Raw genomic sequence first — 23,329 nt, 5'->3', positions numbered from 1 at the left:
CTTCATCCACAATATAGTTAAAGAACCTATCAAATTACGATAAAAGCTGTCAATAAATGATTGCTGGATTAATAACGAGGTAACAGCCAAATACTGCTGTATCACGTCAGCAAGTTCACTCAGAATGGCATATATTACTTCCTGTCACATGTTTGTTGTTGCTTTTTGACCCATTTTTAACTGCACAGTGCACAAGGTGAAAGGCCACTATATGCAACAATGTTTTGATAAGGGACGACTTAGTTACATTGTAATGTAAGTAGAGATGGTGCAACTAAACAAAGTGGTGAGTTTATTGAAAAGCACTCACCTGAGTGTTGACTTTACATGCAAACTTTCAATCAAACTTAAGCTCAGCTGGTGCATCAGCCTGCTCAACTTCAATTCTCACCAAACTAAATGTTCATATTTTAATCACATATTGATTAAAATGAAGTAAGAATGAAAATATGTTGTTTGCCACAAGTAGTGGCACCATTATGGAATCTCCAATTACAATATCTGCAATTAAGTTATTTTTTATCTCAAAAGTTAATTCCATTTTAATATGTTTTCATTTGGTGTATGACTTTCAAATTCAAGGTATCTCCACTTTGGCTCCAACTCTAATTCCAATTAAACATAGAATGTAAATTAATTTCTATACTTGAAGATATGAGAAGTCACAGTGAAACTGTAAATATAAGAAAGTCCAGAAAAACTACAGAATCTGACAAGTGACCTCTTAAAACCTCAAACTCTACATCCTGTCAGCTAGGATTGTTTTAATAATTAATATGAATTATTTTGCTGTATGGGTTGTTTTGGAGGGCAGAGACAAATAACGTTTTCTAGTCTATTGGTTGCTATCAACAACTTTATGTATCTACGGTTGTGACTAACTTACCACCACTAACTTCCACTTTAAAGTGGAGATGCAGTAGCCTAAAAAGAAACTGTGGGTTTTGAAGCCAAATACACTCCTCATATGACTGAAAACAGGGCAAATATTTATTGTTTTACACAGTAACTGGAACATAAGTGCATTTACAAAAATGGCATCTGAATTCCAGAATTCATTATTTTCAATATATGAGTGACCATATGATTTGTATTGAATCTAAGACAAGAAAATGAAGTACAAACAAAAATTACATGACATTTTACAGAAAATAATTTTGTTGCGTCATGTCAATCAAAGTTCCTTTAAAAGTCTCTGGGTGTGCATAATCAGTTTCATGGTGTTTCCAGCCACACCCATGATACAGTTCAGTTTCCCACCACAACCAGTCTTCTGTTGGCGTCCACTGAGCAGCTTCACTTGGGAATAAAGTGTCTTGCTAAAGGGCACATTATTGGTACTCATGGAGGAGGGTGAAGGTATTTCCACTCTCACTCCCTTCTGGACTGAGACTTAAGATGGTGGCCACAAACCTGCTACTAACTTCTAGTTTTCTCTGTAATCTCATAGTCTTGTTTTACGGGAGTCTCCACTTTGTTTTCTTTGGTCTTGCAAGCATGATCTCTCATAAATATCTGAAAAGATGAAATGAAAAAATTAATAAGAATTTATTCTGAAACAGGGCTTTTACTTTGTGACAACAGTGTTGCTAAAACAAGATCTAACCAGTGTTGAAATTACCCAAATTTTACCAAAGTTATGTATTTTACCAGAACATAACTGTTGGCAAACTTTTTCTAGAAAAAGAGGTGAAAATTCCGGTGCTGCCATATAATCTTTTTTCACAGTGAAGAAACACAATCTTCACTTTGTACTTATTCACAGCACTAAATGTTTAATCTATTAATTTATTTGATAGTTTTTTGAGACAGAAGACAAGCACTCAAGCACACAGTCTAATTCCATAGACAGTTTTATCAAGGCTGAAACTCAATTTCATGTTCACATCATATCAGAAGAACCTGAAAAACTGGATGACACTGTCATGTAGCCTGGGTGGATGGGTTTTGGAAATCAGTTACTGGTGGCACGTCTTTTTGGTCATAACATATTCACTGATAAACCAGTTCAGTGACTGCAAGAAGAGAATGTAATCATCACTGGAGGACTTGTGAAACCAAGTGGGAAATTACAGTTTCTCCAACATGGCTGTTTGAATTTAAAGTAAATCTGGTATGATGTAAACGCAGCATAATGACATGCTGACAAAGGTCTAAAGTGAAGACGCAGACTTGGTTTATGAGGTCTTCAGCCTAACATGTCAATTCACTTCTTCATTTGGGAAAACTCACCATAAGGTCCATTTAGTAGCTGTTGTTGGGCTTTTGATCACATAACATGATCTTCATCAGCAGATGCCCAGTCGTAATTTTTAAGCAAATATAAACAAGAAGTTCCCATAAACATACACAAAAAAGAACTTTTGAACATCTATTACTCCATGACAACTGGGCAAACTCAGTCTGCTGATGAAGATTATGTAATATGATTGAAAGCTCCAGCAGTAAGTAAAATGTATTTATATAGCACCTTTCTAGGACAGAAAAATATCAAATAAAAAGAGAGGAAAAACTAATTGGACATTATTGTGAGATTTTTTTCTCAGCTTCTGTTTTCCAGTGTTAAAAATCAACTTTGAACCGCTTTTTCATTTTTATTTATTTTAAATATAGCAGAACATAAAAAAACAATCAAACCAGGAAGCCAGTACAAGTCAGTGGTGGAGAGGTCTGATACTCTGACATGTCAGGCTAGAAGAGGCCTATTTCAATAACATCCAGATAGCTAGACAGGACGGCTGCAAATAAATCAACCAAACTGAATACAGCACTTTCAAAACACAAACCACTTAAATGTTGACACTGTTGATTCAATTTTGACACAAATCATCAAATGAAAAAGGAGGGTGTTATGGAGGAATGACACCTTACCTTGTGAGGCAGCTGGATTTGCAAGATCACAACATCTCGAGATCATGCAAGAATCCATCTTGTCAGGCTTCAAGTTCTGTGCTTGTGTCCGAACCACTGGTGATTCGGACCAATCAGTGTCCTATTAGGGTTCTTGTGTGATCTTGTGATCCAGCTGCATTGTAAGGTAAGACGGTGATTGACAGTGACAGACAGATGGTTCATCCAATCACCTGCCAAGTAGTTTTTGAAAGTGCCTGCCCTTTTCCAAACAGTTGGCAAGGATGACTTCTCAGATGGTTCTATGTAACAAACCATCTGACATGTCAGGTTAGGAGGAATCAGATTCAACTTTCTTTCACATGCTCACTACTAACAATGATTTTATTTAACCATCACATTAATGATGGGTATAGGTGTTTGGTTTCCACTCATATCATTAATGTGATGATCTGGTAACAGATAACATGTCCCTCCAGAGATGGGTGGGAATGGTACCACGTTGTAATCAAAATCACAGCATTTTAGCAACTTTATGGTATTTGCTTTGAGATATAATAGTTTAATTTGAACATTACAGGACAGTGTAAGTATTACATTATATTATTGTTATATGGATAAACTATGAAGTTCTTAACAAGGCATTGACAACAATTTTGTTTTCTTAATTTTCCTTATTTGTTTTTTTTGTTTGTTTGTTTTTGCTAAAACTGTGCATGATAGATGCCTTAATTGCATGGGTACCAGTTCCCCCTCATATTATCCTTTTGGAGGATTTACAGAGGGACCACAACGGGCAGCAGTAAGACCTTGTGGCATAAAGAAAAAGTAAAGATGCAAGCTCAGACAGGCAGCCACCGGCACTAGGGCTTCCTACCTGCAATGTATGGGGCTGGGGAGTGGCTAAGAGGTGCTGGTGGCATGGTGGAACTGCAGCCTGAAGTCGCTGGCTGATTGATGAGTGAGGGACATTTGGGAGAAGGTGTGGAGGGTTGTTGACCGACTTCGTAGAATGTAGAAGACAAGGGCTGATTGGTGAGATATTCTGATGAGATTTCAGAAGATTTGCTTGGTTTTTTGATCGGATCACAGGATTTTGGTGGGGGCAACTGACAGATGTTGAAGGTGGAGTGGAAGATTAAGAATTAAATGGCAAAGGTAATGGGTTTCAGAAGACTTTCAGAGTTTTGGTGAAGTTTCACTGGAGGTGGCTGCTTGATTTTCAAAGGGGAGAAGTAGGTTTTTGTTGATTTAGCAGGAGAAGGAGGTATCAGAGCAGATTAGGGGAGCATGGTTTATTTAGTTTGAGATTTCAGATGTTAGAAGGATGTTTAAGGATGTTGGTCAGTGCACAAGGTTCCAGGTGAGGCGATTGGTTGATTTTGTAGGAGCAGACGATTTTATAGGAGATGGTTAGTTGATCACAGCAAATGGTTTAAGAAAATACTTCAGAGGTTGATCTTTGAGGAGCAGGAGGCTTCAGAAGAATCCCTGAAGGGTGTGGTGTGTTTAATGAGGGCAATTATGCTCAGTATGAGTACAAGGTGGATAGGATCTTCTGGATAGGAGGCTTCAGAGAGGAAGGGAATTGGCAGAGGTTCAACTTTGATAGATGGTGATACCAGGGAAAGAAGGACACTTGTTGCTTTCATGATGATAAAAAGTTGAAGGAAGAAGAGTTTGGTTGGTAGGAGCCGTTACAGGAGGAGAAGGAGTGTGGATCACCAGAAGCAACTAGAAGCCTCGAGGATGAGGAGTTGGATAGGTGGATGGGTGGATAACCAGGGGGACTTAGAAGGAAAGCAAGGGATGGATGGAAGGGGTGGAGTTAGGAGTAGAGTGCATCAATACCTGCAGGAGTGAGGACCAGGGCTTGTAGGAGATCAGACAGAGAGACAATCCCTCCCACCGTATCATTACTGTCAACCAACACCAAACGATGCACCTACAGGGAAATGAGACAGGATTTGGCCATTAAGCTTCATTTATACTCCGAGCGAACGCATACACGGACAACTGCGGACACCACAGCCGGGTAGTTGGTCTGTTTATACTACCTTCTGGGGTCCGCTTGGAGGACATGTTCCACACATGCGAAGTAGATCACCGTCTACAGGAAGACAGTGTCGTGACCGTGCGGACTAGTGCGGACAGGTCCCCGCAGACACAACAAATTGCAGGTATATGGATGTCCACACAGAGCCTATGTGTACTTGCTCTGATGATGAAATTCACGTCATGTGGACCCTTGCTGACTCGTGGATGCGGAAATTATAATTTCAGCTTTACTGTATGATAGTGCATCTATAGTCAGATTAAAATGAATCCTCACTGACAACTTGGACCACATAAAGGAGGTGAGAAAGAGGGAAATAAAAAAGGAAAGGAAAGGAAATAAAGAAAAAACAAAAGCAAGAGGGAATTCAAACTATGTGGGATCACTGTGGCATTATAATAGTCTGAAACTTTCAGTGAGTGTTCAGTATGATCTCATTCAAGGGAATGTGAAATTGTATCCGAACTTTTTACCGGTACCGTATACTAAAAAAAAGTAATTTGGTTGGAAACTTGACTACTCCAGATATGGACTAAATTCAGTCCATATCTGGAGGTTACAATTAAAGATATGATAGTACATGTGTTTTACCTCAGCCTTAGCAATGCGGTCGATGATGGTCTCTAGTGTTTCATAAGGGTAACACTTCAGAACTCCCTCCATTGAGCAGGCTCTGGAGTCAATGGCCTCCCGCATCGTCATGTTCAAGTTGTTGTAGTTTTTCTGGGCTGCGAGGTTCTGCAAGACAGAAAGAAGAGAAAACAATCTTATTGTGCCATCAGCAGTTGGTTTCAGTTGAACATCCTGTTGCTATTAACAACAAAGTACAAAGTAATGATTCAGCATGCAGATGGAAATTTACAGTTATATTATTTAGCATAGTTGTAGTGGTGCATGATGTATGACATGAACTTACAATGACATCAAACCTGGAGTACAGCGCCACCACTTTACCTAGAGATCAGACATGAGTTATAGTCAACTTGTGTGTGTTTAAATTGGGAATCAAATTGCTTTTAAAATAGTTCAGCTTTTAAACATTGTGTCATAATTTACAAGTATTTTAGAATTCAACCCACCATTTGATTAACTGTGATTCTGACAGAAAAGACTAACAAAGTGACCTGTTTCCCAAGAGAATTAAACCACTAAATGTCAGTATCATTATGGACTACCTTCCTCGTTGACTACAGGCAGAGCTGACACTCTTCTCTCTACAAAAATGGTCAGAGCGTCATAGACAGAGGCTGATTCCTGGACTGTAGCAATCTGTTTAAAGGTACCAATCCCCACTTCGCTGATCCGCTTTTGCAGAAACCTCGGTTTAGGAATCATAGATCCCTGAGGAGAGAGGGAGGAGAAGAAAAGAGAAGAGAAGTACATAAGATCTAAAATTTGAATTAAAATAGAAAAGAATGGAATTGAAATTATATAGACCAACAATTGCACTTTCAGTCATGTTTTCTATATACATGTATCAAATCATAGTAAAAGGAGACAACAAATGACTACAAGTGACTACAAATGGAGCCTGGTCTCCAATTTTGTATATGTTTTCAAATTATTGTATTTTAAATTGATTTAGGAAATGAATCTCATTCAAAAAATGTTTTGTCATACAGTCAGTGGAAGGGATTTGACTTGATATTGAGGGCATGTTCAGTAAATGTACAAAGCCTTGCAGAGGCCTCAGCTCTGGCTTTGGAAAATTCTCTACAGCCTTCAGAGAAGTGTTAGCTTACAAATATGTGGAGGAACTTGAGGATGCGTTTGTGAGTTAGGATGTGGAGGACGTTTCCTGATGCTGGGTCAATGACTGGCAGCCGGTGTATTTTATACTTCAACAGGGAGTAGATGGCATCAAAGAGACTGAAAGGATGAGAAAATTCATGATCAGGATTATTATAGTCACACCTGAGGAGTTTAACAGGGAAAACAAGACACATTATGGGCTTGATCAGGTAACAATGCTCCCTCATTTTCTCCTGTGGGAATATTGCTTTCAAACAGCACTAGAAGCTCATGAAAAAGATCGCAGTTTAGATTACGACGAGCTCCAGATGTAAATGCTGGTTTGAGGTCAGTGCAACTGCCCCTTTACATTGTACAAGTCATTAATATGAATATGATATTTAGACTGACACAGACACACCTAATTAAACAGAAAAAAAGGCAACACAAAAAGATATTGCCCTTTAATAACAGATATTCTGTAAACTGAAATTACAGCAACTGCAATGGTATTTTATAATGGAGTGTATACATGGCTTAAAAAGATAAAGCGTAACTGCAACCCTGATGTTAATGAATTATCACAAAGACCGGCTTCACCTGTCGTCAGGAGTGATGCTGATCAGTTTGTTAGTCGAGTACTCAAGATAGATCTCTGCAAAGAAAGAGAAACATAAGTTATTAACACAAACTACATGAAATTAGATGAAAGATAACACTTTTGGCATGATATAAATATACTGTTGTGTTGTACTGACCTCTCCATGTCTCTATCTTGTGTTCTTCCAGCTCATAGATCTGAACCTGCAGACAAAACAACTCATCTCAGATACAAAACAACATTGATTAGATCCTCAGCCTCAGCAGTCATCTTTCTGTCTGATCTCTAAGACAGTTTTGCAAGGATAATTGTCATTGTTGATTTTCTGCTTTTTGTTGTATTAATGGACGTGACAGCACTGGGGTGTCAACTGAACACCAAGATTCAAGAAACTTTATTGTCTGTCACATACACAAATGACAACTGGCACGCAAAAACATATAGGCCTTATGTGTTTATTTTCTACAAATGTTCAGTCAAAAAGTCAGAGGCACAGCTCACCAGAGGAGACTTGTAATAACGATGGAGAATGTTGATGAAGTCAGTGATGGTCAGCATACCTGCGCACGCATGCACACACACACACACACACACACACACACACACACACACACAAAGGAACATTGGAAACATCAAACATGGAATTATCAGTGGCAAATTATTATAAATTCGCAAGACTGTCATTTGCTACTGATAAAATTTCTTCTCCCTTTAAGAGACAAACTTCACATTTGTATTTTTTATGGACTCAGACAACATACATGTGCATTTTCACACTGATTGTTATCTCCATGGGGAGACTGCTGTTCATTGATGACTATTTGGCACAGGTGTCATTAGGAGCGACAGTATATGCTTGCTGATATGGACAAGTTTGAATTGATTTCATTTTATTTTCTTTATTCAATTACAATGATATACTAGACACACTTGCAGTTATGCAGTAATGCTTAGCAAGAGACACTTAATTCACATTGAGGCATCAAAAACAATAATCCAGTATTATAATGTATGGCAATATAACAATGAAGAGGTTCATTCTGCATGATGAGTACTTTCATTTTTGATACTTTGAAGTACATTTTGCTGACAGTACTTCTGTACTTTTACTTAAGTCAAACTTTATCTTTATTTGAGGCAAGAACTTTTACTTGTTGCAGAGTATTTTCACACTGTGATATTTCCTCCATAAATTCCTGCTCTTCGTTTTCATGGGAAATCATTTGTATGCAACATGATTATGCAACACATCTATTGCCCTCTATTAGGTACTGTATTACTGTAATTGTAATGTGAAATAAATCGTAATAGAAATCCTCATATGTCTTAATTAATACCAAATTTGTTTTCCACATACAGTATGTCACTAGAGGGACTCTGTAGCAGTAGACTAAATGTTTGGTTTTAAGCTGTGGGAGGCCCATTTAGTCACTTCATCCAGGCTGATGGACATGCTTTTTTTTGGCAAAGCTTAAGAAGGGGATAGAAACGGTGCTGATTCTGCTGCAGATTTATTTACAAGCAGAAAATAATCACAGATAAGTCCTAAGTGACATGATGATCAGCTTTGCGTATTCAGTGAGGTGTCAGTGTTTGTAATGCAACACAAACTTCTCATAGTTGACCTGCTTTCCCCTAAATGTTGGCATGCAAACTGGGCCAACATCATCTGAAACCACCTATTCACAGTAAGGAAACCTGAATCCTCAGCGCTGCGCTTCAAAACTGTGGAGAGGGACCCAATGTAGGTCACACACCTATTAGCTTCTAGCACAAATGGAACCTCAATACTTCTTGTGTTCACAGCACTGAGTATCAAGGTACCAAAAGTTGGCACTGCATACTTGGCTGCATTGTTAATTTTGTTTATGTATTCTTTGATTAGACTGTCTGATTTAAATATTCAATTTTTGTACTGTATTCTATAAATGCAAACTTGTATTTTTCATTTCAGAAGTTTAACTGTTGGACACAAGATGTCTCCTACTTCACTGTAAAGTCCATTCTCAGTGACTGTGCACTGGAGGCTTCGAGTTTCCACATCACACTTGTGTAAATTGAATATTGGACCAGGTATGGCTTCCAAACTAGTTGTGATGTCACAAATCCTGCTCGTAAACCCACCCGCTTCTAGTGTCAAACTCTACACATACATCATTCTGCACAGTGAACAAGAAGAAAAACATATTTTTGAGTGGAGCTGGACTATTCTAAGACTATTAGTGAGATATTTTCAAACACCGGCATGATGACACCATGCCTCTCTTATAATCCTGGAGATTAACAAGGAAGTAGCTCTGCTAGGCAGGGATGATTGTAATGGGTTATCTTTTTTTAAATTTTCAAATAAGCAATTTAGATCCCTGGGTTAAATTGGACTAGTTTAAATATAGCAAACTGACTGGCTTGTATTTCATGTCCAGAGCCTGGCAGACTCCCTCTGGCCAAAATGTCTACAAAGAAGCAGGTGAATAAAATGTTATAACTGATAAAAAAATGAAGGTGAAAATGATGAAAAAAATACCCAGGATAAATATTTCAATATGAATAAAAACAAGGGCTGACTGACTGCTTGACACAAAAAGACACAGATGGAAAAACCATTCCAGAAAACTGACTTTGTATCTAAATGTAATTTGACACAAAAAGACACAGATGGAAAAACCATTCCAGAAAACTGACTTTGTATCATCACCTTTCTGCAAGACAGAACACCAACACTCTAATTTTGAGAGGATGATATACTGTACTGTAAGGTCATTAGCTCAGAAACTTTCTGGAGTCATTACATCATGATTGTGTTGTGGTTTCCTCGTCTTTCTGTAAGCTTTGAACCAGGAAGTAACATGACGTATCTATGTCATGACTGAGCTGTTGTGAGGTGAGCTCAAATTCAAAAAGATACTGATTCAGTCAGTGACAGTGATGATTGAATACACTCAGTTCATTCATTTACTGAACACCTGTAATGTTCACTACATGTATGTATGCAAGAGAGACAGAAACAGAGATACATCATGGCTCACCCACAAAACACTTAAGCTTGTTGTCCCATAGCGGTGCTGCCCTCACACCATTAGCCACAAGGGCAAAGAACGCCTTCTTCACCTGACAAAAAGACACACAGAGTTTTCATTACAATTTAAACTTGTCAGGCAGTTTTTTCACTGTTGTAGATTGTTGAGGACTGTGAGTCATTCTGCTGTAAAAAAAAACAAAAAAAAAAAAAGTCAAGAAAAAAGGTTAAAGTGGCACTAAAGTCATGTTTATCTGCACTTCTGAGAAAGAAATTACTCGCGAATGCTAAAACTCACAGTTCTTGTTTTGTGTGTGTGTATGTGTCCCACACCTGCAGTGTCGTGTCAAAGATGACCAGTTTGGAGCTGGTAGGGATGGCATCGTAGCAGCAGTGACTCTTCATGAAGTTCATGTAAATTAATGCGTCAGGGTCTGAGCCTGCAGGGGGCATGACAGCATATGAACAGGCACCTGCAAATAAAGAAAATACAAACACAGAGATAAAATTATCTTAAAACCATATCTGGATAACATTTTTCTCAGCAATCATTATAAATTTGTATTTGGTATGGGCCTTAGCACATGGTTTTCAGAATTGAGTTAATCAGGCCATAGTTTTGTTTTCACTGCTGCCAGTAAACACAAAGCAGTTGTGAATACCTGGTCAGTAATTCCTACAGATTAGTGGAAATAGTCGTAGTAGCACAGAAATAGTAGATAATGCCAAACAATACACATACATGTACATACAAAGCTACAAAATCTTCTCTTTTTTACCTCTGCTCCGCATTGAGAGAACATCCTCATCATCATCATCCTGGTCCATCTCAAATAAGGGGACCTGGGAGAGGAAGTATATCAAGAGTTTACTGGTGGCTCAGAGTTTACTCTTTCAAGACTGAATTTTTTTTCTCCACACACATCTCTGCAATGACCCCCTGTTGTGACCCGGCCTAGGAAGAACCCTGGTGCAACATGAAAGACGAGACTCCCCTCTCTCCAGCTCCGAAAAACCACCAGCAACAGAGGATTTGCAGTTCTTTAAAGGTTTATTTTAAAATCTTCTAGCTTCAGGGTGGGCTAACAGCAAAACAATAAACAAACGGGAAATGAAGCTGAGCAACCTGAAATTACCTATTCAAACAAAAAGGAAAAAAAAGACAAGTCACTAACCTCACGCCTAACTTAACAAAAACAGGAGAAAAAAGGATCAAACAAAAATGTAGCCCACCCCTAATGAACCTAGGCTATTATAGCAATTTGGCAAATCTATATACAACATTTCAAACAGAAACATGTTGGCTGGCAGGTTGGTTGGACATGGAGAGAGGAGAGCCCACAGGAGCTGGGGGAAGCCGGCATTTAAACTGCAAGCTTGGAGACTGGAACCAATCAGCTCCCTGGAACAATCTACACACTCACAACCATTCAGTCAGCCAAGCTCACCTTCAGCCCATCACACACAGGCACCACACAGCAGGATCATCAGAGGGAGGGAGAGAGATCCACATGCACAGAGACGATTAAAGCACATACACAAATACTTGAAAAAAAATGTTCATACGACCTCGAGGTCTTAACACCCCTCCCTATTTGGCAGCTAAGAAGGTCCTTTGCTCCATGTTGGCCTTAAAGAGCTATCTGATATTTGAGTGGTTGTGTCTCTGTCTGTTTATGACTGGAATCTGACAGATATTGGTTTCAGATAATGTCACATTGTATCTTGTGAGAGAGCAAGCAAGCCACTGTTAAATCCAAGAGTCACAAGGAGAATCTCCTGAGAATCTACTAGGGGTGTGCCCAAATACAAATACGTTATTCGGCAAAGCACAAATAGCGGGTTTTTTATAAATATTTGTTTCATACAAATATTTTAAAAATGATTTGTTTTCAGGAAGAAAAAAAACCATGTCTAATACCAGCACGCAGGTCGGTTACATCGCATACATATCTCAGTCTCTCTCCTCTGCTCTGCTATTACATCTATCAGAAGGTCTCAATGAGGAGAGTCACATTCACCTGCTACATGACACACATTTCCTAATTTGGACATCACTCCTGGCGTTGGGGGTGTTCCTCAGAGGTAAAGCTGAGCTACTGACACACGCCAAGTGCTCCCAAGGGACTCCCCATAATCTGTTCTTCCCCTTCTTCTTTCCACAAAGTTAGGTTGTAAAAAACAGGCAATAAATGAAAAGTGCAAAGCAATAATTGCCCTCGAAGTTCTTCCCTACACGTTACACGGTGTGCTGTCTCTGTGTTATGGGTGTATAAATAGGTAGAGGTCTGTCTGGAATGAGGTGATGAGTAAAGTTTTAGCTCAGTAGTCAGTGCAGTCGTCTATGATCTGGGAGACTCCACTTGGAGACCAGGTGTGGGGACCTCCTTCATAAAGTAGTTTGTTCATGAATACTTATTGTGACACTTTAATTTTCTAAAATTAAAAGCGTAATAAAAACAAAAACAGGATTTTTAAACCTCTTTCCACTTTTATTCGAATACAAATACAAATAATTTTGCTGCATCAACAAATACAGATACAAATACAAATACAGGGCCCTCTGCACATCCCTAGAATCTACATGCAGTCACTGAGTTCCTCAAACCACAATGTTGTGTTTTCTATTCATACATGTGTTGGATACTCATACATTGTGTAAATATGACAGCTTTGGAGTTGTTGCAATTCATCTTCAAGGATAGCAGTATTTTTGTGCTAAGTTAGTTAGGCCAACTCTGTACTGAACACAGAGAGATGACACCAACATTGATATTCTCATCCAACTCTCAGTGAGACAGCACAGAAGCAAAATGGAGCCATGACTTCAGGTAGACACAGTAGGGACTTGGCATTAATGAAACTCTTAAGTTTTTATTGGTGGATGACAAAATCGCCTAGAGGTCACAGCTTGTTGCAGCTGTTTGTCTGTTTATTTAGACTGGACAGGCCAGATGTACCCCGTGGGTTTGCTGGGAACATTTGTCCTCTGTGATTTATCACTTGCAGCTGAACAAGTCTCTTCTGTATTCTGGCAGAAGATGGAGACATGTAGAAAGGGCAGCTGTAAACTGTGTCTACAAATGCGCAAGCGTATGTCATGGCTGTAATCCAAGAACCTGTTGATGGACATCAGCGTTGAGGGAAGAAGCATCCAGAGCTGGCTTGACACAACTGACACTAGAGTCAGTGAAGAGGTACAATTAAGACAAACTGTCAATGAGGAAGTTGAAGAGACACAAGCCAGGTAGGGAACACCTTAAAGCAACTAAAGAGACTACACTGAAGAAATGTAGCCATTTAGAGGAATTTCTAACACTGGAGGTGCTTTCAAAAGATCTGGAAGGTCTGAGCCCAGTCATTGACAGAGGTTAGAGACTTCCTTCGATACTTAGATAATTAAAACTCTGTGTCAACAGCACCATTTCAACAGACAGCACACAGAGACCGTAAAGGTTTCTAAACAGAGTTTTTATTTTTGTTCATGAAAGCTCAGCAGCACTATGTGGGGTTGGGTGAAGTAATTAACCATTATCCTCTCAGCAAGTCACATTACTTATTTCCATAGCTGTGGGAAGTAGGGGTGCTGAGGGTGCTGCAGCACTCCAAGGTGCAGCATCCCCACATCCAGGTGGCTGGGGAGTATTTGTACTGTTGCAAGATTTTTCTTTCTGTCACGTTGCACCAGCATTCCCCGTCCCTGTCACCCACGATATATGTTTTTCTTTTAAATTATCGTGAACAGCTTTCCAAGTGGTTTCCTATAATATTGTACAGTGTCCAGTAGTATTTCGTCTGTATTGATTTGTTGTAGCAAGACAGTTTGAACCAGATTCAGACAGCCTCTCCTGCATGAACAAAATACTTAAGTTCAAAAGTTTTTAACTAACAGTGGCAAAGTGTGGTCTTGTCACGACAATTGTGTTATGCCAGTGTAGTTGTCTTGATGACTAAAGTACATTTCCAAATTATGTAGTTTACATATTGTCATATTTGGTGTATCGTGCTGTCTGTTATAAGGACCCATACAGTGTTTTATTTTTTTCTGATGCTGTATCAATTAGGTCATATAATATTATATTTATGATTCATGTGTCCCACGGGTATGTTTGTTTCATACCTTTCGATCACCAAATGGAGAGGAGATGGCTTTTCCCAGTAGGAAAATATTATTGTCATTTGGATGGTGTAGAGTGGTGTCTGTGTGCAGCAATTTTTAAATCGGTACAGATGCTGCATGATGCCTTTGGTCGGCTGTAGAGATAAATTAACTGAAGAAGACTTTCATAGTTTTATTGTTGCACTGACATTCCCATTACAACTGTGTTCATTGATGTCAGTCTAAATGTCAACTAGTTGGAGATACTAAAGCCCATAAATCCCTCTGATAGTCCCTTATTAAAAAGAACCAACTAGAAAACCTTGACAAAAGCTTGTGGTATCCTGGAGGGACCACAGCCTCCAGCATGTTTGGATGCTTCCAGAGATTTCCAAAAAGAGCTGGAGGAAGTGGCAGCTGCTCTGTTGCCTGGTTGACATTATGAGCGTGGGTTGATTTATGGGATGAAACAGATAAGATAGATGGCCTCTCTTTGTAGAAGGACATTTACAATTAACTGTTATACTTGCATTGTCACTTTGTAGCAAATGTTCCTGCACCACAAGTGTGCATACCTTGAAATTATTTTCATCCATATGTTGACCTTAAATAACCATCCACTTGTCTAGCCTCATGAGGGTACCATGTGTTTTAAGATCAACCTTTCCACAACTAGTGCCTTCATCAGGATTGTGTTTCAGTAGTATCACAGTATCCCCAGGTCAATTTCCTTATTTTTACCTAGTGATTAAAAGCCATGCTGTGACTTGTGTTTAAATGTCTCTGGCATGGTTTCAAACGGTAATGGTGAGCCCTGTTTGGACCTTACATTCTTAAAATTAAACTTGACCTTAGTGCTCTGAGATTAAACACCTGACAGATGCAGAGTAAGTTAGGTGAGAACATTCTGTGTGGATCACAACTTTACTTACATCAACCTGAATCTCGCTAAGGTTATCCAAGCTACAGAACACAACATGCTAAGTTCATGTAGAAGTATCAGCCGTCCATTGTCAACATAGTAATGTACCTGCCGTGATGCCACTTTAGAGGGATCAAAAAGACCATTTCCAAACACTGTCCCCAGGTTTAAACACTGGCCCTGTTTAAGTGTCAAGCTACTGAATTACTTCCATCTTCAGAAATTTAACAGCTAATAAATCCCCCCTATAGGAACTTTTTGTTAACATAGGTTAACAGATACAAGATTTTTAAACTTGTTTTTTTTTTCTATAAGTAAACCTCCATTGTCAATATAAAACTACAATATCAGCGTATATAATATTGTATATATATAATAAAATAGTAAATACAGACAAAACAGGCAAAAATTAAAACTATATTATGGAGGATGGAATTTTAAAAGGAGATTGAACAGAATAATTAAAAGTAATGAAATAAAAATAAGCCATGAGATGTCAACAGAGGCTCTGAAACAGTATCATTGCAAACACACACACACTTTGTTTAATGTCACTAGAAACTGAATTAGAATCATTTATATTTGAATTTGAATTGCTCAACCTTATTAATTGCCTTAAAAACTGAATTTGAATCACATAATTTTAATTTGTATTGTAGGAATAGCATCATTTGAAATTGAATTTATTAGTTTGGAACTGAATTCAAATAAACTTGAAACTGAAATTGTATTCATTTGGTCTGAAACTATATTTGAAAATCATCTCTCTATATACTCTCACAATCAGTTCTCAGAATTCAAATTCAGTTCTTGCAATTCAATTTCCATTTACTGAGACACACATCTGGTCATTGAGGAAGAGCAATCGAGTGCAGATTCCCAGAACTCCTTTTCATGTACTGTAATGACTATTTTCTCTCAACGATATCAACAACCAGTGGGAGCCAAATATTTCAAAAGCCTAAAGTGTTTTTTCTACTCTAATTAAAACTGTAGTTTTATGTCTCGCCGTTTCAGAGAAAAATTACTTTAAGTTATTGTGCCTGATCCATCGCCATGGTAACATTTTGGCCCAAGTGGCCTTCTGTTTTCTGCTTTTTTCAGAGGGGTTGGTCTGTCCACTTCTGCTGGGTGTCTGTTTGTGTTGGTTACCAAATCATGTGTGTTGGTGTGTGTTTGGATGTGACTTTGTAACTGAGACGCTGTATAAAAAAAAAAAAAAAAAAAAAAAAAATACTGTCTACTGTCTACTTTTACATTGCAGATCTTTTCATCTCATACTTCACATCGCATACTTCACAACCTGCATGCTTGTATATGTGAATAAATCCTACATGTAACCTGAACTATAAGCTGAGTCAAATCTGCATCGGGCTTGAACAGGTCAGAGACACTAAAGCTGTAATGGTGAGCAGGGCTTGAAACCTGGGTCAGGAAGTGAAGTGTCTCGACTAGCACTTCTCTGTTGGTTGGAGGCACCAGAGAGAAGGAAAAAGCAGGTGCACAATGACAAAAAGTTTAATCTGAGCAAGTCTATTTCTTAACATGAGGCACTTCAACTGCCTGATGTCTTAGGTCTTTAACAAGCTAAATAATGACTTATGTAAATGTTTCTATGTCAGTATATTTGGCTACATGAGAGGTATGAAAAAAAAAGTTTTCACAACATCAGGAACAAGTCAAATTTAACCAAATGAAGCCACCTTTTTTGCATGTAATTTAAACTTTCACTATAAGTTATGTTAAATTTCAATTACAACATAAAATGTCAGTTATAATTGTTCATTGTCCACAAAATTTATTGGCAGTGAAATCAACCAACTGGGTGGGAGTGAGTGTCTTACCTCTGCAAAAGGCTCCATGGCTGAGGAAGAGGAGCTGGAGGTCTGCCTCTTTGGAACCAGATCGATTGGTGAGGCCCTGGGCATCAAAACAAAAGACTAGAACACCCTTAACCCACTGTACAACCAAAACATCTGGGAGGCTCTTCGACCATATTAGATAAAGAACTGAATATAGAGTCCAGGCGTGGTGAAGAAGGGCAGACGAGGTGAGGAAGGAAAGAAGCAGGAATTGGACGCAAAGGACAGGGAAGAGCTCTACCGGGCAGCTTTAGCCAGCTGGGTCTGAATGTCTGGGAAAGGTTGAGGTCTAAATCTGGACTGAGGGGTGAGAGGCCTGTGGCATTCACAGAGAGCGAGAGAGAGTGGGAGGGGAAAACATGTAAAGGGAAAGAGGTGGGGGGAGCTATAGACAGAGGCGGGTATATGTTTGAGTGGTGACAGACATTATAAGTGCTTCTTTATCATCCATAGGTGAGACATTGAGGTGACAACATTGTTTATATTTGGAGAGAGAAACAAAGAAAAGACAGCCCTTGGAGCACAATCCTCCTCACACCCATATGCATCATCCCTGTCCTTAGACTGCAAAACAAATGTTCTTATGATGGTGGACATAACAGAGCCACATCACCAACACAATCTAATCAGTTGAGGCCAAAGAAGTGAAACCTGGCTGACAGGACTGACGGAAATTTGTCTTATCACTTATGTTTATTTGGAAAATTGTCAATAATGTAAACCATGTAATAGATGCATCACATCTAGTAAATGGGCTAAAACATACAAAAACCACCACCTCTATGTTCTGTATATTAAATTCCATGTAAAGCAATAATAAATGTGTTCTTAGTTTGTCACACCACAGTAAAATGTGTAATTAATCACCCAGCCAAATTTGAATGATTAAAAAAAAATCAGCAAGTATATTAATTAGGTTTCAAAATCATGGAAAAACAAACAGTATTCTCTGCTCTGAAACACTGGGGGTGTGTTCACTGAAGGCGCTGAACAGTCTCTGAGTTAACGTTGATACCAAACTCCCATATAAAAATACACAATTTAAAATAGGCCCTGTTTGTAGGTGTAAGGCAAGCAGGGTGGATGATATTTTAAAAATAAAGTAATATTAGGAGCCACTATTTAATTCGGCACATATTTTGTATGTAAATGTGTTTTTTTCAGTAAAAATGTAACTTAAATGACTAGTTAACAAGCAATCCATCACCAATCATTGTTATGTTAAATGGTCATTCTTTTCAATGGAGTTCCGTGCACTTCACATTATTCACTTCTCTGCTTAAACGTCCTTTGCAGCTTCATTGTGGCCATAACACTGGGAGCAAAAGCCTCTCATGCCGTGCTTTTTGGTGACGTGTTGCCTGGCAAATGCTCTCGCTCTTGCTGAGAACCTCCCAGCTGCACACTCAGTGCTGAAGCCTAAGCTGCCGGCAGCTCCGCTCGTCAACAGACACTTCAGCTGGGTTTAAACTAACTCCTTGAGTGCTAACATTGACCGAAAATGGCCCCATTCACCAGTAACAGTGAACTATCCAAAGTGAATCCCAGCTGTCTCCAATGAAAGTTTGTAAAACTACCCGGTGTAAAAATAGTAACTACGAGTTCATGCGCTCTAATGTTTATATAGTGTGTGTATATAATGAGTGTGTGTGTGTGTGTGTGTGTGTGTGTGTGGGGTGGAGGGGGGGTCATGCTAGTAACCCCTCTTCGTCATCGAGCCACCATTTCAGGCCCGCCCAAAAAATCCTGACCACACAAATGGTGAAAAACAGTTTAACGCTCTAACTCCACAGTTCAGTTCTACATAGTTCAGTCTTTTCACGTTTTCAGCAATTATTTTATAACATGTATAATGTGTTTAAAAAGAAATCTCTCTCCCTTTCCTTTACACAGCCTTTAATACTAATACATTTATACTAATAAATATATAAGATAAATAGTAAAATAATTACATCACGTAAAAACACCAGATGTTCCTGTAGGAATCTCCGATAACTGTGAACAATGATGCACCTTCCACAGAAAAGTTAAGTTGCGTTAGTTTTATGAATGAGTGAAGTTGACAAGCTTCTCCGGATGAAAAATAAAACCTGAAGGACTAATGAAGAGGCAAAAAACATGCATTTGGCTGCTTCTTTTTTCAGAAACTTGAGGCTACATTAGAACAAGCTGTAAACATAGCATTGATGTTTCTGATAGAGTCGTTATGGCTAATGTGTTAGCCAACAGTTGCCCATTACCACATCCAGCAGACAACAAGCAACAACAGCATCATTTCATCGAGTCTTGTTTCACTCTCCTTTTAGCTCTGTTTTGGACTTAACCAACTCTTGAGATATATTTAGGCTCTCTAGTTGCTAAATGATCCACTAGTCACTAACTGTGTCTGCTGTTTGGTGCTTGGCAGGTAGTGCACAACAACAAGTTTGATGAGAGGTGGGACTGAATCAAAACAGTTCAGTTGCAAGCCATAAGCCAAAACAACAAGATGAAATATGCTAAAATGCTCAGAAGAGCTGAGGGGAACTGCAGAGTCTGTGATAATTCTCTGTGGGGTCATCATTATGAGGGACATCTGTCACAACACGTAGCAATTTGATCGAGTTTGAGCCACAAAGATGACCTATTATGCTCATTTCCAGCTCTATATTTTTATTCTGAGACTCCATTAGAAAAGCTTTGCATGATTCACAGTTAAAAAAAACCTCCTTATTTATCTTACACTGGCCCTTTATACAACCACTCAGTTCAGCCTCTGTCTCTAACAGGAAGTCTTAGCTCCTGTCTCTTTACAGCCCCCCTCCTGATGAGCCCACTATGTTCTGATTGTCCAGCTTTCCATAAGAGTCATGTTAAATTATCACTGATGAAAACCCAACATGTCCTGCTTTACTGCTTCATATTAAAAGCGTTTAAATGACTAAATAACAGGGCACCTTTATTGTGAAGAATTTACAGGAAATGAAACGTGTTCCTCACCGAATTAGCAGAGCTTCCTTAGCGGAGTGGACATATTTGGAGCTCTTTGTTCAGTTAGAAATAATGCAGGGAGTAAAGTACAAGCAGAAACAGCCACTGTGATGATGATGTTTGGTTAAGAGCTGCAGACGACCAGCGCTGTGTAATAGAAAAACACTCACAGCGAACTAGCTCGACTTGAGTCATGGCTTGACGAGACTACCCACAAAATAATGGAAAAAATCCATAATGTTAGCGGAGGGGTGAACTTACATGCTGTGCGTGGAGCAGATGTCCGTATAAGGAAATCTACTACGAGCCAACATCAGCTCAGACTGAAAGTAGAAAAAAACTGTTGGAAACCCAGTGCTCACAGCAGTCTGAAGCTGGTGCTTTTTGCTGACAGGGACACCTGTTACATATGTTCACCTCATAATTTGACACTTTGGCCACGTTTAATATGAACAGCTGACATTGTAACATTATATATATGACTGAAAATAAGGAAAAGCACAATAGGTCCCCTTTAATAAATAAAAATATTGATTGGTGTAGCTTTAAGGCTTTGGCAGTCCTACTGGGGAACACGTTTGAGTTTCATTGGGCCATTACCCGTCAAACTATTTATAGACACACTGAACAACTCTAGTAGACTATCCTCTCTTTCTCTCTTCCAATAATTCAAGCTTGAGATAAACATTTTAAAATTTTGTGAAAAGTAAGATTTCAACACCTTCAAAAGTCAATTGCACAATTATTTACACTGTTACCCCTTTAACACCAATAGATGTACAGTAATAATAAATTGCTAGGCAGGTTATTTAAATATTTTGCAGAGCCCAGCAAATCCCAGCAATTGCTTGTTGGTGTTGAGATGTGCTGGCTAAATGCATTAATTCATCAGTCTGACTAATTTCAGGGGATGTTCGTTAAACATAATTCAAGGCATTTAGAAAGTTCTCTAAATCCAGTTTATATGTCATAATATTGACTACAGTGTCTTACTAATTATAAATGCAGTTCTCCACATGGGCCTGTCGCTGCTGGTTAAGAGAGAGAAGCCCAGATATTAATAGTTAACAACTGCTTACAGAGTCCTGACACACATTCAGAATACCACAGCCTGGTTTCTGTGTCTCTGCACTCACAGTGAGTGCGCTCATTCTAGCAATTCTCGCCAGTGTCTCATGTGTGCATGTGTGTGTATTCCAAATGCAGGCTGTTTCAGAAGTAAACAGAGGGTCATTGCTGGCCAACTGCTTTATAATGGTCAGAATTTTGACCAGACATATAATTTTATAAACTGTTGTACTTCATGACATGGAAGTAACATATTCTTAAAGGATGGGTTCACAATTTTCCCCAGTCTGCCTTAAAACAATATGAGTAACATGAGTATGACTAATATAAAACTTCTAATGTCCAAATCAGCCAAATGAAGTGGATATCTTTCAATGTTACAGTCTTTTTAGTGCCAAAGTCCCTCTTTTTGTGACTATGCTTCCACCACAGCTCAACAGGGAAACATAAATTGGGAATTGGATGCTAAAAAGACAGTAAATGTGGCAGATATCCACTTGATATGACTAACTCAGCCTGCTGAAGCCTCATATAAGGTTCAGATAAACTTAAATAATAATAAAGTACATTTTTGCACATAATGAATGTGTGGACACACTGCGGATTTTAGCCCCCATCACCTACATTGGGTACAGTACATGTACACTAATAATCCACTATTATTCCGAGTATGACAATATTCTGAATTTGATACGGGTCATGGGCCGTTTGGATATTCTGAATTTGGCCTTATTCCGAATGTAGCATCTTCCAATTAAGACATGGGATATGCTGATATTATTCTGGTTTTAGGAGCATTCTTTGGACATGTATACAGTGCATTCGGAATATGGGTTTCAATTGGAGAAAAACAGAGTGCACCTTCTCCACGACGGGGACGGAGGGGATTGGTTACTGTCCCGACATTCAGCCATGGACTGATGATGACGACTTGGTGTGATGCATCAAGAATACTTAGCAGTGTAGTAAACATCATGGGACAACCTTGGTACTGGATGTGCTTGTAACTATATTATACTATATTTATAATATCAGTCATATCAGTATCACTTACAAATATCAGGCAGCAGCTCACTAATGTTTTTCACCTCACTGGTTTACTTCACTGCCTGCGGAGATCTTGTGATTCCTGTTTCCACTGGAGCAGAGGGGAACCCTGAAAGTGAAACCCTCTGCATGTAAACAGGAATATTAGTGGAATATTCATTTTCATTAGCCATGTAAACAGCTTAGTAGGAATATTGTCTCTTTCATAATAAGGGCAAAAACCGGAATATTTTGTGCATGTAAACATAGTCACTGAAAGCACATCTGAAGAGGATCTTTTAATAGCCAGTATGAACAGGAGGAATGATTACAGCGAGGAAAACCTCCTTGAGAACCTGACTGTTGCTTTAAGACAGACTTGAAAAATCCTTCAAGTGGCAGAATGTCCAGAATGTGTTCAATTTCGAGTCTTCCAGATAGTGAATCAATCATACAAGCTTTCATTTCCTCACAATTGGATTTCTGCAACAGTATCTTAACTGGCACAAATCATACATCAATTCACAGACCCCAAATTGTACAAAATGCAGCAGCCAGACTTCTAACAAAGACCAAGAAAAGAAATTATATTATTCTTCTCACGCTGGCTGCCACTTGGTTTTAGAATTGATTTTAAGATCCTACTCATTATGGTTAAAGCTCTTCATAGCCTGACCCCAGGTTACATCTCTGAGCTACTCCCCTATTTTATTCTGTCCTATGCTCATTTTACACCTGCCCATGTAAATGCTGATAACAGTAAAATATTGTAATGGGTCCTAAATCTAAAAAAGTGTATAATGATGAAATTTATGTAAATGTAAATGCAAAACACCTACAAAGTTGCAGTTGGTAGACCTTTCTTTTAGTTTTTTTTCCCCATGACTATATACTTTATGTTGTAATGTCAAAAACAGTTGTAATTTCCAGCTGAGTGTCACAGCTGTAACTGTCTGCCAGTAACGAAGACTCTGCTCTTCTGCCTGAAATTCAAGAAAATCTGAGTGTGTTCTGTCCGTATTGTATTCCGTGTATTGGCACATTTGATAGCAACATTTTTAAGACCAACAATTTTCACGAACCAAGAAAACAATTTCTTAAATCTCCCAGATAAAGAACCCCATCATG

At 38.7% G+C, this 23,329-nt stretch overlaps 1 protein-coding gene across 1 annotated transcript; it reads right to left on the bottom strand.

Annotated features, from left to right (window-relative positions):
* Nucleotides 1-968: 968 nt before the first annotated feature.
* Nucleotides 969-17,466, bottom strand: prkag3b (protein kinase, AMP-activated, gamma 3b non-catalytic subunit). The gene is made up of 13 exons (XM_044366485.1): nucleotides 17,120-17,466; nucleotides 11,034-11,097; nucleotides 10,588-10,727; nucleotides 10,265-10,346; nucleotides 7,740-7,798; nucleotides 7,396-7,441; nucleotides 7,238-7,292; nucleotides 6,649-6,775; nucleotides 6,082-6,247; nucleotides 5,823-5,860; nucleotides 5,498-5,644; nucleotides 4,702-4,795; nucleotides 969-1,515 (listed from the first exon to the last, which is right to left on the bottom strand). The coding sequence occupies exons 1-13, from the start codon at nucleotides 17,201-17,203 to the stop codon at nucleotides 1,445-1,447; spliced, it is 1,173 nt and encodes a 390-aa protein (XP_044222420.1). The 5' UTR covers nucleotides 17,204-17,466; the 3' UTR covers nucleotides 969-1,444.
* Between the last annotated feature and the right edge of the window lie 5,863 nt (nucleotides 17,467-23,329).

Source organism: Thunnus albacares, chromosome 11 (assembly GCF_914725855.1).
Source record: "Thunnus albacares chromosome 11, fThuAlb1.1, whole genome shotgun sequence".
Classification (NCBI taxonomy): Eukaryota; Metazoa; Chordata; class Actinopteri; order Scombriformes; family Scombridae; genus Thunnus; species Thunnus albacares.
Note: the sequence above shows the minus strand (reverse complement) of the source record. Positions and strands in the feature narration are given on the sequence as shown.